The following is a 14,089-nucleotide window of genomic DNA, read 5'->3' on the forward strand; positions in this document are numbered from 1 at the left end:
CATGTTTGTTCCATCCATAGAGTATTCCTGATTCTCCCTGTTCGCTTTAAGGAATTCGCTGAGATGAAAGCATAAACTCTGTTAAGTCAGTCACATCAGGAGGAGACAACGTACTTATTCTTACACGTTGTAGAAGAAGCAAGTCATAAATTAGAACCATTCGTTTGCTAATCATTATGTCTAAAGTTTGATAATATATACATATGTTTACACTTCATGGTGGGGTACCTTAAACTTCATCCACACATTTTTATTTTATTTTCTCTATTTCCCTGAGTTTTTACGTGATTCACGTTTTGGTTGTGGGGGAATGATTCATATATATAGATGAGACTATTGTTTTCTGGTAGCACAGAAGAAACCAAACTTTAATCTCCTAGCTTCAAATTGTGTATTGCATCAGTCAAGTTTAGGAAGGCTGCATAATAATATATCAGAAAAGTGGTGAAAGAAGAAACTAGCTGTATTATAGAGATTGATGATGGTGAGAACCCCGAGTAGTGACAAAAATGGACTGAAGAAAGGAACATGGACACCAGAGGAAGACCAGAAGTTGGTTGATTATATTACTAGGTATGGCCACTGGAATTGGCGCCTGCTCCCCAAATTCGCAGGTAATAATATAGCCATAGCCAGAAAGTTTATACTCTAATCAGCACCCTCTATTCTTATATCAACACAAGTTAATTGCTATGTGGCTCTCATTTTTCTTTTACGGTTTGGTTTTCGACCAATGTGTAGGGAATATTCCATTTCATGAACTTGCTATATATCCATAGATTATACAGTGTGTAACGAATCCTTTGTGATTAGTTTTGCACTGGTTGTTGTTGTCAGGTCTTGCGAGATGTGGAAAGAGTTGCAGACTTAGGTGGTTGAATTACCTAAGACCAAACCTGAAAAGAGGAAACTACAGTGAAGAAGAGGAGGAAACTATCATCAAGCTTCACCGACATCTAGGAAACAGGTGTGAAACCTTTTCCCTATGATTTTATACACTGGCTTTATAATATCAGTAGTACATCTCTTTTTCTATAACTTGAGTGGAAAACAGAGAAATAGAAAAGGTAATAACAAAAATTACCTTCCATGTGATAAGCAATGTAATGCAAAGGGAGAAAGAGAATAAAAAACGTAAATAAATAGAAAACAAAACAAGTACATACTTATAATTTTCCAGCTTGAAATGAACTCAACGTTGGCTCTTACCCGAACGAATACTGTTCAGTCAGATAGAAAAACAATTTTTTTTTTATGTATATATACAGTCAAGTGTAAAGATAGAAAAGTAGTAATTTATGGAAGAAGAATAAAATCACTCCCCTTGGTGGAGTCAAAAAAAGCTAAGATAGCTGGAAAAATTTACATATTATTATTAATTTTAAAATTGAAATTATCCTTAATTTTTTTATCCACATACATTACAATAAAAAAATATTAAATATATATATATATATATATATATATATTATAAATAAAAATAAAATAATTAATTATAAATTTTGTAGTATAATAAATTATGTTGTTTAATATGTAATATGTTATAAATTTTATAAGATGATTATAAAAATCGATTATGTTATAAAAATCTGTAACATAATAGATTATATATTAAACTTAATCGACTATGTTATAAATTTTATAATATATATAACTAATTATTATAATAAAATAATATACTAATAAAATAAATATATTTCTATAATAATAATATAAATGTATTTATATAATAATAGTAAAAGAAAATAAATTAGTAATATACATATAAAAAATATGAAAGAATAATAATAATATTATATTTAAAATTTAAAATAGCAATGGTATATCAAAAAAGTAATAAAATTATAAATAATAATAGTAACTAGAATAAATTTTTAAAATTATAATAAAAAAAATTAAAAATATAAATTACATATTTAATAATAATCGAAATAAATTTATTAAATAATAATATTAATAATAATAAATAGAATTGATTTGATTTTATGAAAATATTTTGTATATTTGTAATAAAAATAAAAATAAAATGATGTTCTTACATCAAAATTTATTTGGAGTTGAAATAAAAGTTTTTAAAATTTATTACATTCTTAACTTTATGACTGAAATTTTTATTTTCATATAATTTTTCATATGTTAAGTAATTTGTAATTTGTTTGAAAATAATTATTTAACGATATTTCAAATAAAATTTATAAAGTTTTTTTTATTAACTCAAATATATATAAAAATATATATTATATTTTACTATTTAAATATTTTTAAAAATAAAAATAAATTTATATTTTATATATTTTAATAAAATTAAAAATTCTCTTTTATAATCATGATATCACTCACAAATTTTAATTAAAAAAAATTCACAAATTCACTTAAAATATCTTACTTCAAATAATTTTACTTTCTTTTCTTTCTTTGTACTCTTATTTTAAATCACAACAAATTTACTTTCTCAAATTTGCTTTCAATCCAAACAGAAACTTAACTACCGTAATAAATGAAAGTTGGACTTTTGTAAATGAAATGTGGAGATGTGACTGGGGCCATGTTGGTCCGCAAAAGGTTCGGTATGGATTGGGCATTTAACCATTCGTCCATTTAGTTCGTTCCGATAACCCGTCCTCTGGCTGATGAGTTGAGCAGCATAACTCTGAATTTTTTAATATTTTAATATTATTAAAATAAAATAACAAATATTTTTAAAGTTAATACATAATGAAAATTAATTACTATTGTTTTTTAATAGTTTAAATAATAATATTTTTTATGTTTAAATTTTACATATTTATTTAATGTAAATAATAATTTTATATTTATTTAGTTTATTTAAACATATTATCAGTGTAAGAAAGGGGTGAACTTGTAATATTTCTTTTAAGATTTTTTTTATGTGATTCAGGTTAACTGACCAATCATTATCTGAAACGAACCAATTCAACCAAATTTTATAATTAAATGAGCGAATCAACTCGTATTGTATGTGTCTATTCTAATTTCAATAACTTTATTTTGTATATTTATTAACAGAAAAAAAAAAGTAAAGTGTAACCATCTTACTTTAAAAACTTATTAATTTTTATAATTAGATAAACTCTTAATATCTTTACACTCAAAATTTTAATATAGTAGAATAATTTGAATTTTTGATGCAACTGTTTTCATTTTTTAAATAAAATATTAATTTATACAGTTTTATTAAGGCTTTAATATTTTTTAATTCTCTAAATTAGAACTATTATTTCTTTTGGTTCTCGAATTAAATATAATTTTGTAAAATGTTATTTTTAGTCTCCTAGGTTAGACGACGTTAATAATTATTGATGACATAATAAAAAATATCAACTTAACATTTCTTATTATAAGTGAAATATATTTTTTTAAGTTTACTAATATTTGAATATTTCATAATATATAAGTGAGTACAAACCTCATCTTATAAACTGATTTTATAAGGTTGAGTTAGACTTAAACTTCACTTCTTAATCTGATATTATAGTCATTTAAAGGCTATCATGTTGGGTTTATCAAGCCACTTGTTATCCGATTATTATCGAACTAAAGTTAAACTTAAAATTCACTTCTTAATAAATTTAAATATATTTTTACTTCTCCAAAATAGAGTTTTTTCTTTTATATTCTCTTGTTAAAAACTTTCATTTCTTTTATAAAATGTTAGTCTTAGTCTTTCAAGGCTAGGTAGTGTTGTTGACCGTTCATCACTATTCAAAAATTTTAGACAATCTACCCTAATACCTCATAATACTAACCTTTTCAACTTTATTCTCACACTCCAAAGTCTTAGTGAAAGGAAAAATAACTCTAGCATCAATCAAAATTTATTTATTAAAATCAAATTTCATTGTGTTATCTTGTGACACTTTTTCATCGTATTTATTATTATCAAAGAATGAATTGACGGCAACAAGTGTCGAGTGCACCTTCTCTAAGTTGCTCCAAATGGATTATGACTTTCCAACAAAGACATTGATGGAGTTCAAACAAGATAAGAACAATACAACTTGTTGGAGACTAAAGTCAGGTGAATGGTTATTGATCACCCTTTTGAATCTGAAAACAAATTTATTTGTGTATGACGACCAAAATGTTGTCCTTCTAAATAACATGAGAGTTCATAAAAAATTAATAAACTTTTGAAAAAATGTGTTACTCAATTATATGCATGTAATAAATATTGAGTAGACTATCATTTCTCACATCATTACCGTCACTAACGTTATCTAAACCTTGAAAATAAAAACAACATTATGCAAAATCAAAATACTCAGAAACAGCTTCTTTTTTTTAATTAGATGTCTAAAAGAAAATCAACTCTAAAAACATATTTAAATTTTTGATAAACTTTAAAACAAATGTTACTCAAATAAAACTATAAAGTAAATTTTGAGTGATCACAACAAAAAATAAAATAATTAGAAAGCAACAGTTTATAAATGTTCCAATCCTATTAAAAAAATATATTAAGCGTCAAAGTTCTCAAATTCTTATAAATCTATATTCTTTTTAATCTTTCTAATTTTAGATGTAGATTATGCTTTTTCATATATATCAAAAGCAATAAAACTTAATGTGATAAAAAAATGTCTTTACTGACACTCTCTGCGCTTTTGTCAGTGAAACCCTAGGAGCATATTTTAGTAGTGTGATTTCATGAGTGAAAAATACTTGTTATATCATATATGGGTATCATTGAGAATGAAATATTATTTATTATTCGTTATTCTGTCAGTATTTAAGGATCCTAAACTATTAACCATGGATTCATTATTAGCATGGAGTGATGATACTTAAATTAAACATTTGAATTTCATCATCAGATGGTCTGCTATTGCTGCACGGATTCCAGGAAGAACAGACAATGAAATAAAAAACTATTGGCACACCAACCTCAAGAAACGGTCTGAACAAGACTCAGCCACAGACTCTCAAGTCTCAAACTCATGTGAACAATCCCTAACAACAACAACTGAACCAAGCGGAAATACTTTCCAAAGCTTTAACTCCACGCAAGATTATTCCCCATTTTCCCAGAATTCATCATCCTCAATAACAAGCACAGAGTGTAACACTGTCACCATCAACGAAAATCTGGCTCCGCAAGATGAATTTGCCTTTTGGGACGCTGACACTGATCTTATGACCGGAAATTTCTGGTTAGAATCATATATGCGTGATATTTCGTACGTACCTAATGAGCCTGAGTACAGTTTTGACGCAGAACTTTGGAGCCATGATAACTGACATCTGTACACACGTTATTGAATTATTTTGTTGCTCAGAGCTGCTGCTGCTGCACTATATTCAATTATTAAACCATTACTGTTTAATTAATAATTAATGTTAGTATATTTTTGGCTTAAAAATTTATTTCTGGCTATGCGTATGTAGTATCCTTTTAATGGATTTAGTATATAATTCTTTTTAGTTTAACTTTTATAATTTTTATAAAACTTTTGAGGAGGGAAGAAGGTAAGTTTTTCATATCCTACGAGAGAATTAATACCTAAATCATAGCACTGACTTGAGCGTCGGAGTGCAATTGCAGGTACCCCCGACCGGCGAAGCGCACACACCAAAAGGAGGAAACTTGAAGGCAACCAACACGTCAACAAATTGTGTACCTAGTGGGTAGGTATTGCCTGGGCTCCATCATCCGTACAGGTACAATTGGCGTCCACCGTGGGACCGAGGTAATCTCTAGCTTTTCAAACACAATTATTTTAACAAGTAACGAGTGTGTCAACAAGGAACAATGCGAACAACGACCGTGTGGTGGAGGAACAAATAGCAATGATCCAAGCCCTCCAAGATCAAATGGAGGAGTTACGACAAAATGGAATTGCGGATCAATTACGTCATGAGGAGGATCGGCGTAGGCAAGAAGAAGAATGGCGTCGGCAGGAAGAAGAGGTGGTTAACTTAAAAGAACTTAACAAAAGGCTACAACAACGGCTTAGAGAGTCCGAATGAGAGGAACACTCCCACACGCCATTACCAACACCCCAAACTCATCAATCTAGAACAGTACCACTAACCCATCAAACACATCATACCCTCCATACACACCAGACCTGCCAAAGTTCCAAAACTTATGTTGCTCCCAACGACGAAGATCAGAAAGGCCACCCTTTCACATATGACATTATTGCTGCGCCACTCCCTAATAAATGGAGAGGTCTAACTATCAAGCTTTATGATGGTTCTACTAATCCGAACGAACACTTGAACATTTTCAAGACCCAAATGACTTTGTATACAACAGACAAAGTTGTATGGTGCAAAGTCTTCCCCACATCCCTCCAAGAGGGTCCACTAGGATGGTTCACCGGACTTCCTTCAAACTGTGTGACGAGCTTTAAAGTCCTGACAACGAAGTTTACTACACAGTATGCGACGAGCAGACCTCACCTCACCTCATCTATGTCCCTTCTCAATGTAAAACAAGAAAAAAGGGGAATCTTTGAGGACTTCATGGATAGATTCAACAAAGTCTGCATGGGAATCAGAAACTTGAATTCAGAAATAACAATGCATCACTTAGTCTCGACCATACTTCTAGGACGATTTACTGAAAGTATTATAAAGAGACCGCCACAAGACATGGATGAACTAAGGACGCAAGCCACCAAATTCATGCAGATAGAAGAGCACATCGATTATCATTGGAAAGAACAGGCCAATGCTTCGGAGAAGGAAAATGAGAAAAACAAAGGTAATCGTCCTCCCGTGGTAGAAACCGACCGAACCGAGGTCCTCGTTTTCAAACTAGGAAATTTTTTGGACGAAGCTTTACAGACTGAAGTCATTCCAACACTCAAGCAAGCACAAACGCCATGAAATGCTGATACTGCCAAACATTGCCAATACCATCGCAACTATGGCCACACAACCGAAGGCTTTCAAACGTTAAAAGATAAAATCGAAGAACTCATCCAAGCTGGTCACCTTCGCAAATTCGTTAAAACTTCCTTTACTGCTTCGCGGTGACCTCGGCGTGATACTGATTATTTCTCCAAAGATCGAGAACATTTCGGACGGAGAGACAGTCGAAACTGCGACGATTATCGACGTCCAGCACGACAAAGGGAAAGCGAAAGCCCAGTAAGAATTATGCGCCCGAAGTGAAAGGCCCAAACGAGGAAACCGGACCAGACAAAGGGTTCGGGAAGTCATCAATACTATTGTTGGTCCAGTCTCACTTGGTGTACCGGAGCAAGACATTAATTATATAGCAGGAGGCTTTGTAGGTGGTGGATGTTCTAATTCTGTAAGGAAAAAGCATCTAAGAGCAATACAATTTGTTCAATCTGTTGAACCAAGTGGTGTTCAAGCTTTGAAGAATCCAAACCCTTTGAAGGATGTTGAAGCCTTGGTTGTGCGTGCTGTTGCTGTGCTGGTTTAGTCTAATTCTGGGGTACTTTGAGTGTTGTAATCCACCCCTTGATCGAATCTAAAGCATAGGCATTCTCAATCTTTGTGAAAGTAAAATGTTTTTCAAACTAAGTTAAAACAACCGATTGTTTTGTCGAAACAATCGATTGTTTATAATTAGATGTTTTCAGAAAAGATTGAAAACTGTTTTTCAAATGGTTGAACTGTTAAAACCAAAACAACCGATTGATTCGAGGAAACAACCGATTGTTTGTTTTGGGACCATAACAGAAAAACTGTTTTATCTTTGACTGAGCTTTTAAATGATTTAACTGCTTACGCTCCAGTCATTAAATGCTTTGACCAATCTTTTAATGCAACTTAAGAGTTTGTTAAGATTTGATAACAAACTACATCTTTGAATATATTCAAAAAAACAGATTTGAGAATCATTCTTTTACAAGTTTTTTGCTAAGAGTTTTTGAGTTTTTCAAAGAGTAGAGATTGCTGAAAGTTTGTGATTGATCAAAGTTTGTGGAATAGGATTCTGCTTGTATTGATTTCATATTATCTTCTGTAACAAGTGTAATCCTTGTACTCAGTGAAACAAGTTTTCGTTTATGTGTTTGTTGAGATTGGTTGTGTGTTCTTGAGGGGATCAAGATCAGCAATCTTAGTGTTGGTGTGTTGGCCAAGAAGAGTGTGTGTCTTGAGGTGTTCAAGGTCACTTTCTTGGTTGTGGTGTAAGTGATCAAGTTGTGATTGCTTAGTGGATTTCCTCATAGGGTTTCTGAGAAGACTGGATGTAGCTCTGGATTTGGAGTGAACCAGTATAAACATCTGTGTGCATTCTCTCTATCCCTAACTCTTTAAATTCATTTTTGATATTTGTTAACTGGTAAAAACAACCGATTGTTTCGGTAAAACAACCGATTGTTTTTACTAGTGTTGTGCCTTTTGCTTTATGTTTTGAAAAACTGATTTCTTTATCAAGGTTTTCTTGAAGTAATTTCATTCAAGGCCGAAAAGTTTGTGAAAACTCTCTTTAAACAATTCATCCCCCCTCTAGTTTAAAGCCATATATTCTAACAATTGGCATCAAGAGCTTGGTTCTAGAAAGTTATTCAAGTTGATCCAAAAATATTTTTACTATGGCTGGAAAACTATCTTTTGAGGAAGGTGCTTCAATCTACAAAACACCTTTATTCTGTGGCTTGAATTACAAATATTGGGAAGCAAGAATGAAAATCTTTATGGAATCTATTGATCAAGGAATTTGGGATTCAATTGAGAATGGTCCTTACATTCTAAAGTTTAAAAAGAATGGTTCTTTCATTGCAAAACCTTGGTCTCAATGGACCAATGATGAATGTAAGATGGCCAAGCTTGATTGTACTGCTCAAAACATAATAGCTTCTGCACTAGATACTAATGAGTTTTTCAGGATATCAAAATGCAAAACTGCTAAGGATATGTGGGACACACTCAAGGCTGCTCATGGACACAATGAACCAAAGGAGGCAATGACAAAGAGTCAAGCAAGAAGGAAAAGAAGGCAAAACAAGAAAAGCCTCAACCTTTACTTCATGGCCAGAAAGGAGGATGACTCAAGTAGTGTAAGTTCATCAAACTCCTCAAACTTTGAAAATTATGGTCAATTGCTTCAAGCCTTTCAAGAAACACATGAAGAAGCCAACTGATTGGCTCTCTTGAACAATCGGTTAAAAGAAAAGAAAAGCTGGCTTGAAAATAGAGTAAAGACACTGGAAGAGGAATTAGAAAATTCAAAAACAGATTTTGAAAATCTTGAAATCATTTACAAAAACTCCTCTTGCAAGTGTGATACTCTAGTTTGTGAAAATTGCGAAAATCTTGAAAAGAAGGTCCACTATCTTGTTAAAATTGTGGATAAGCTTTGAGAGTGTTCTAGCATCTCAAAACTGTGTTTTTGGAAAAGCTGGATTGGGTTTTAATCCACAAAACAAACAAGATAGATTTTCAAAATCATTTTCGAAAATGCCAGAAAAACAATCGATTGAACCATCGAAACAACTGATTGTTACATGCTTCTATTGCATGAAAAGAGGCCATTCTGTGAGGTTCTGTAAAATCAGAAAATATGTTGTTCCTAAAGGTCTTATGAAGTGGATTCCTAAGAGTAATAAAGCTTTAATTGATGAGTGTAAACCAAATGGACCCACATTCATAAGGGGACCAAATCTTTGTACTTGAAAATCTTTTTTGTAGGAAATCTTGGAGGAGAGCAAGCAACTGTGGTACTTGGATAGTGGATGCTCCAAGCACATGACAGGGGACAAATCAAAGTTCCTGAGCATCTCCTTTAAGCAAGAGGGTCATGTCACCTATGGAGACAACAACAAAGGAAGGATTCTTGGGAGAGGATCCATAGGAGACAAAGACATCTTGGTAATCCATGATGTGCTTTATGTAGAAGGCCTAACGCATAATCTACTAAGCATTAGCCAACTATGTGACAAGGGATATCAAGTGATGTTCAAGGAAAACACATGTGAAATCTGTCTACCCAACACCAAAGAGGTAATGTTGGTAGGTAAGAGAGTTAATAATGTGTATCTTCTAGATATCTCTTCACTATGTTCAATTGGATGTCTTCTATCCAAGCAAGATGAATCTTGGCTTTGGCATAGAAGAATTGCTCATATTCACATGAATCACTTGAACAAGCTAATTTCAAAGGATCTTGTGATTGGGCTGCCAAAACTCAAGTTTGAGAGGGATCACATTTGTGAAGCATGCCAAAAAGGGAAACAAGTGAAAAGTTCTTTCAAAATTAAAAATGTTGTTTCATCTTTGAAACCTCTTGAACTTCTTCACATGGATCTCTTTGGACACTCAAGAACTATGAGTCTTGGTGGAAATTACTATGCTCTTGTTATTGTTGATGACTTTTCTAGGTACACTTGGACTCTTTTCTTGGAATCAAAGAGTGGTGCCTTTTCTGCTTTTAAGAAGTTAGAAAGAAGGTTGCAGAACACAAAGAACAGCAACATAGGTTCTATTAGAAGTGATCATCGAGGAGAATTTCATAATGAGAAGTTCAACAAATTCTGCGAGAAGATGGGGATTCTGCACAACTTCTCTGCTCCAAGAACACCACAACAGAATGGAGTAGTAGAGAGGAAGAACAGGTCTCTTGAAGAGCTAGCAAGGACAATGCTTAGTGAATCATCACTTCCTAAGTACTTTTGGGAAGATGCAGTGAGCACCTCATGTTATGTGATGAATAGGGTGCTTATAAGGCCTATTTTGAAGAAAACTCCTATGAACTCTTCAATGGAAGGAAACCTAACATCATTCATCTCAAAGTCTTTGGCTGCAGCTATTTCGTTCTCAACAATGGAAAGGAAAACTTGGGAAAGTTTGATGAGAAAGCGGACCTTGGTATCTTCATAGGGTATTCACTCACAAGTCGTGCATATAGAGTCTACAACAAGAGGTTGATGACTGTAGAAGAATCAGTTCACGTTGTCTTTGATGAGGTAGATCAAAGAATCAATCAAATCCCAAAGACCAGTGTTGAAGAAGATGAACAGAGTATCAGTTTGGAGAAGCTGGAAATCTGTGCAGAAAAACAACCGGTTGATTCGCAGAAACAATCGATTGAAATTCGGCAACAGAGTGAGCTGCCCAAGGAGTGGATGATTCCTAGAGATCTGTGAGTGGATAACATCATAGGGCAGATAAAGGAAGGTGTCTCCACACGTAGCTCCATCTCAAATTTCTGCAGGCACACAACTTTTGTCTCTCAAATTGAACCAAAGTCAATTGAGGAAGCTCTCAAGGATGAGAAGTGGGTTGAAACTATGCATGAAGAGTTGAATCAGTTTGCAAGGAATGAGGTATGGTTTCTTGCCCCTCAAACTAATTAAATAAATATTATTGGTTCGAAATGGGTTTTCAGGAACAAGCTAGATGAGGATCGTGTGATCACAAGGAACAAAGCAAGGCTAGTTGCCAAAGGCTACAATCAAGAAGAGGGCATAGATTATGGTGAAACTTTTGCTCTTGTTGCTAGATTGGAGGCTGTGAGGCTGCTGTTGGCTTTTGCGTGTATGAGTGGTTTCAAACTCTTCCAAATGGATGTCAAGAGTGCCTTCTTGAATGGCTACATCAATGAGGAAGTCTGTGTAGATCAACCACCGGGCTTTGAAGATCATAAGTATCCCAACCATGTCTTCAAGTTGAAGAAAGCTTTGTATGGACTGAAGCAAGCTCCAAGACAGTGGTATAAGAGGCTTAGCAACTTCCTGCTATCTCATGGATATGAAAGGGGAATGGTACACAAGACTCTCTTCATCAAGAAGTCAAATGTAGAAATAATTCTTGTGCAAATCTATGTTGATGATATCATCTTTGGTGCTACACAAGATAGTTTGTGTGAAGAATTTGTGGCTGCAATGAAAGGTGAGTTTGAAATGTCTATGATGGGAGAACTGTCTTTCTTTCTTGGATTGCAGGTTAAGCAAACAAAGGATGAGATCTTCTTAAGTCAATCAAAGTATTGCAAGGAGATTCTCAAGAAATTTGAAATGAAGAGTTGCAAAGAAGTAAGCACTCCAATGCCATCAAGTTGTTACATGGATGCGGATGCTGCTGGAAAGGGTGTAGATTAAACAAAATACAGAGGATTGATTGGATCTTTGCTTTATCTAACAGCCAGTAGGCCGAACATCATGTTTGCGGTGTGTCTATGTGCAAGATATCAAGCAAATCCTAAAGAGTCACACTTCAAAGCTACAAAAAGAATTCTGAAATATCTCAAAGGAACATCATCTGTTGGATTATGGTATCCTTCTCACTCTCAAATTCATTTAATTGGTTATTCAGATTCTGACTTTGCAGGTTGCAAGCTAGATAGAAAGAGCACAAGTGGTACTTGCCACCTTTTTGGCTCAAGCCTAATCTCATGGCATAGCAAGAAGCAAGCATGTGTTGCTCTCTCTACTGCTAAGGCTGAATACATTGTTGTTGGAAGCTGTTGCGTACAGATTCTATGGCTCAAACAACAACTTGCAGACTTTGGATTACAAATCAGCAAGGTTCCTTTGATGTGTGATAACACAAGTGCCATCAATCTTACCAAAAATCAGATTCAGCACTCAAGGACCAAACATATTGAGATAAGGCATCATTTCATTAGGGATCATGTAAACAATGGGAACTGTAAGGTAAAGTTTGTGGAGACCAAACTGCAGTTAGCTGACATCTTCACAAAACCTTTACCAAAAGAGAGGTTTTTCTTCTTAAGAAATGAGTTAGGTATCCTTGATCTTAATAATCTCTCCTAAATCTGTTTTGATACATGCTAAAGTCTATTTGTGAAGACAAATAGGGGGAGAATTAATTGGTTCTTGTATATCTTTATTTGATACTGTATAATCTGTTAAAATCTCTAATATAAAAGTGTTTTTTGCTGTTGTAGATAAAAACAACCGATTGTTTCGTGTAAACAACCGATTGTTTATCATGTTTTATGCCTTGAATATATAAAAATCTAACCTGCTGTTGTAAGAAGCATTGGATAGTATAAATCCTATTTTTTTGCAGGTACTGCTTCAGATTCAATCAGATCAAACGCAAGCACCAGGGATTTGTCTTCATCAAATAGGGGGAGATTGTTGAACCAAGTGGTGTTCAAGCTTTGAAGAATCCAAACCCTTTGAAGGATGTTGAAGCCTTGGTTGTGTGTGTTGTTGTTGTGCTGGTTTAGTCTAGTTCTGAGGTAGTTTGAGTGTTGTAATCCACCCCTTGATCGAATCTAAAGCATAGGCATTCTCAATCTTTGTGAAAGTAAAATGTTTTTCAAACTAAGTTAAAACAACCGATTGTTTTGTCGAAACAACCGATTGTTTATACTTAGATGTTTTGAGAAAAGATTGAAAACTGTTTTTCAAATGGTTGAACTGTTAAAATCAAAACAACCGATTGATTCGAGGAAACAACCGATTGTTTGTTTTGGGACCATAACAGAAAAACTGTTTTATCTTTGACTGAGCTTTTAAATGATTTAACTGCTTACGCTCCAGTCATTAAATGCTTTGACCAATCTTTTAATGCAATTTAAGAGTTTGTTAAGATTTGATAACAAACTACATCTTTGAATATATTCAAAAAAACATATTTGAGAATCATTCTTTTACAAGTTTTTTGCTAAGAGTTTTTGAGTTTTTCAAAGAGTAGAGATTGCTGAAAGTTTGTGATTGATCAAAGTTTGTGGAATAGGATTCTTCTTGTATTGATTTCATATTATCTTCTGTAACAAGTGTAATCCTTGTACTCAGTGAAACAAGTTTTCGTTTCTGTGTTTGTTGAGATTGGTTGTGTGTTCTTGAGGGGATCAAGATCAGCAATCTTAGTGTTGGTGTGTTGGCCAAGAAGAGTGTGTGTCTTGAGGTGTTCAAGGTCACTTTCTTGGTTGTGGTGTAAGTGATCAAGTTGTGATTGCTTAGTGGATTTCCTCAGAGGGTTTCTGAGAAGACTGGATGTAGCTCTGGATTTGGAGTGAACCAGTATAAACATCTGTGTGCATTCTCTCTATCCCTAGCTCTTTAAATTCAGTTTTGATATTTGTTAACTGGTAAAAACAACCGATTGTTTCGGTAAAACAACCGATTGTTTTTACTAGTGTTGTGCCTTTTGCTTTATGTTTTGAAAAACT

General features: G+C 33.5%; 1 protein-coding gene across 1 annotated transcript; it reads left to right on the forward strand.

Moving 5' to 3' along the window:
• The first annotated feature begins 333 nt into the window (after window positions 1-333).
• Window positions 334-5,384, forward strand: LOC137832502 (transcription factor MYB14-like). Its single transcript, XM_068640700.1, has 3 exons — window positions 334-614; window positions 838-967; window positions 4,836-5,384. The coding sequence occupies exons 1-3, from the start codon at window positions 479-481 to the stop codon at window positions 5,257-5,259; spliced, it is 690 nt and encodes a 229-aa protein (XP_068496801.1). The 5' UTR covers window positions 334-478; the 3' UTR covers window positions 5,260-5,384.
• The last annotated feature ends 8,705 nt before the right edge of the window (window positions 5,385-14,089 follow it).

Source organism: Phaseolus vulgaris, chromosome 11 (assembly GCF_000499845.2).
Source record: "Phaseolus vulgaris cultivar G19833 chromosome 11, P. vulgaris v2.0, whole genome shotgun sequence".
Classification (NCBI taxonomy): Eukaryota; Viridiplantae; Streptophyta; class Magnoliopsida; order Fabales; family Fabaceae; genus Phaseolus; species Phaseolus vulgaris.

Bases quoted from the DNA above. Each gene is read 5' to 3' on its own strand.
- LOC137832502 (XM_068640700.1), top strand. From the start codon at position 479: ATGATGGTGAGAACCCCGAGTAGTGACAAAAATGGACTGAAGAAAGGA. The intron at 615-837 runs GTAATAATATAG...TGTTGTTGTCAG, and splicing joins CCTGCTCCCCAAATTCGCAG to GTCTTGCGAGATGTGGAAAG. The intron at 968-4,835 runs GTGTGAAACCTT...TTTCATCATCAG, and splicing joins CACCGACATCTAGGAAACAG to ATGGTCTGCTATTGCTGCAC.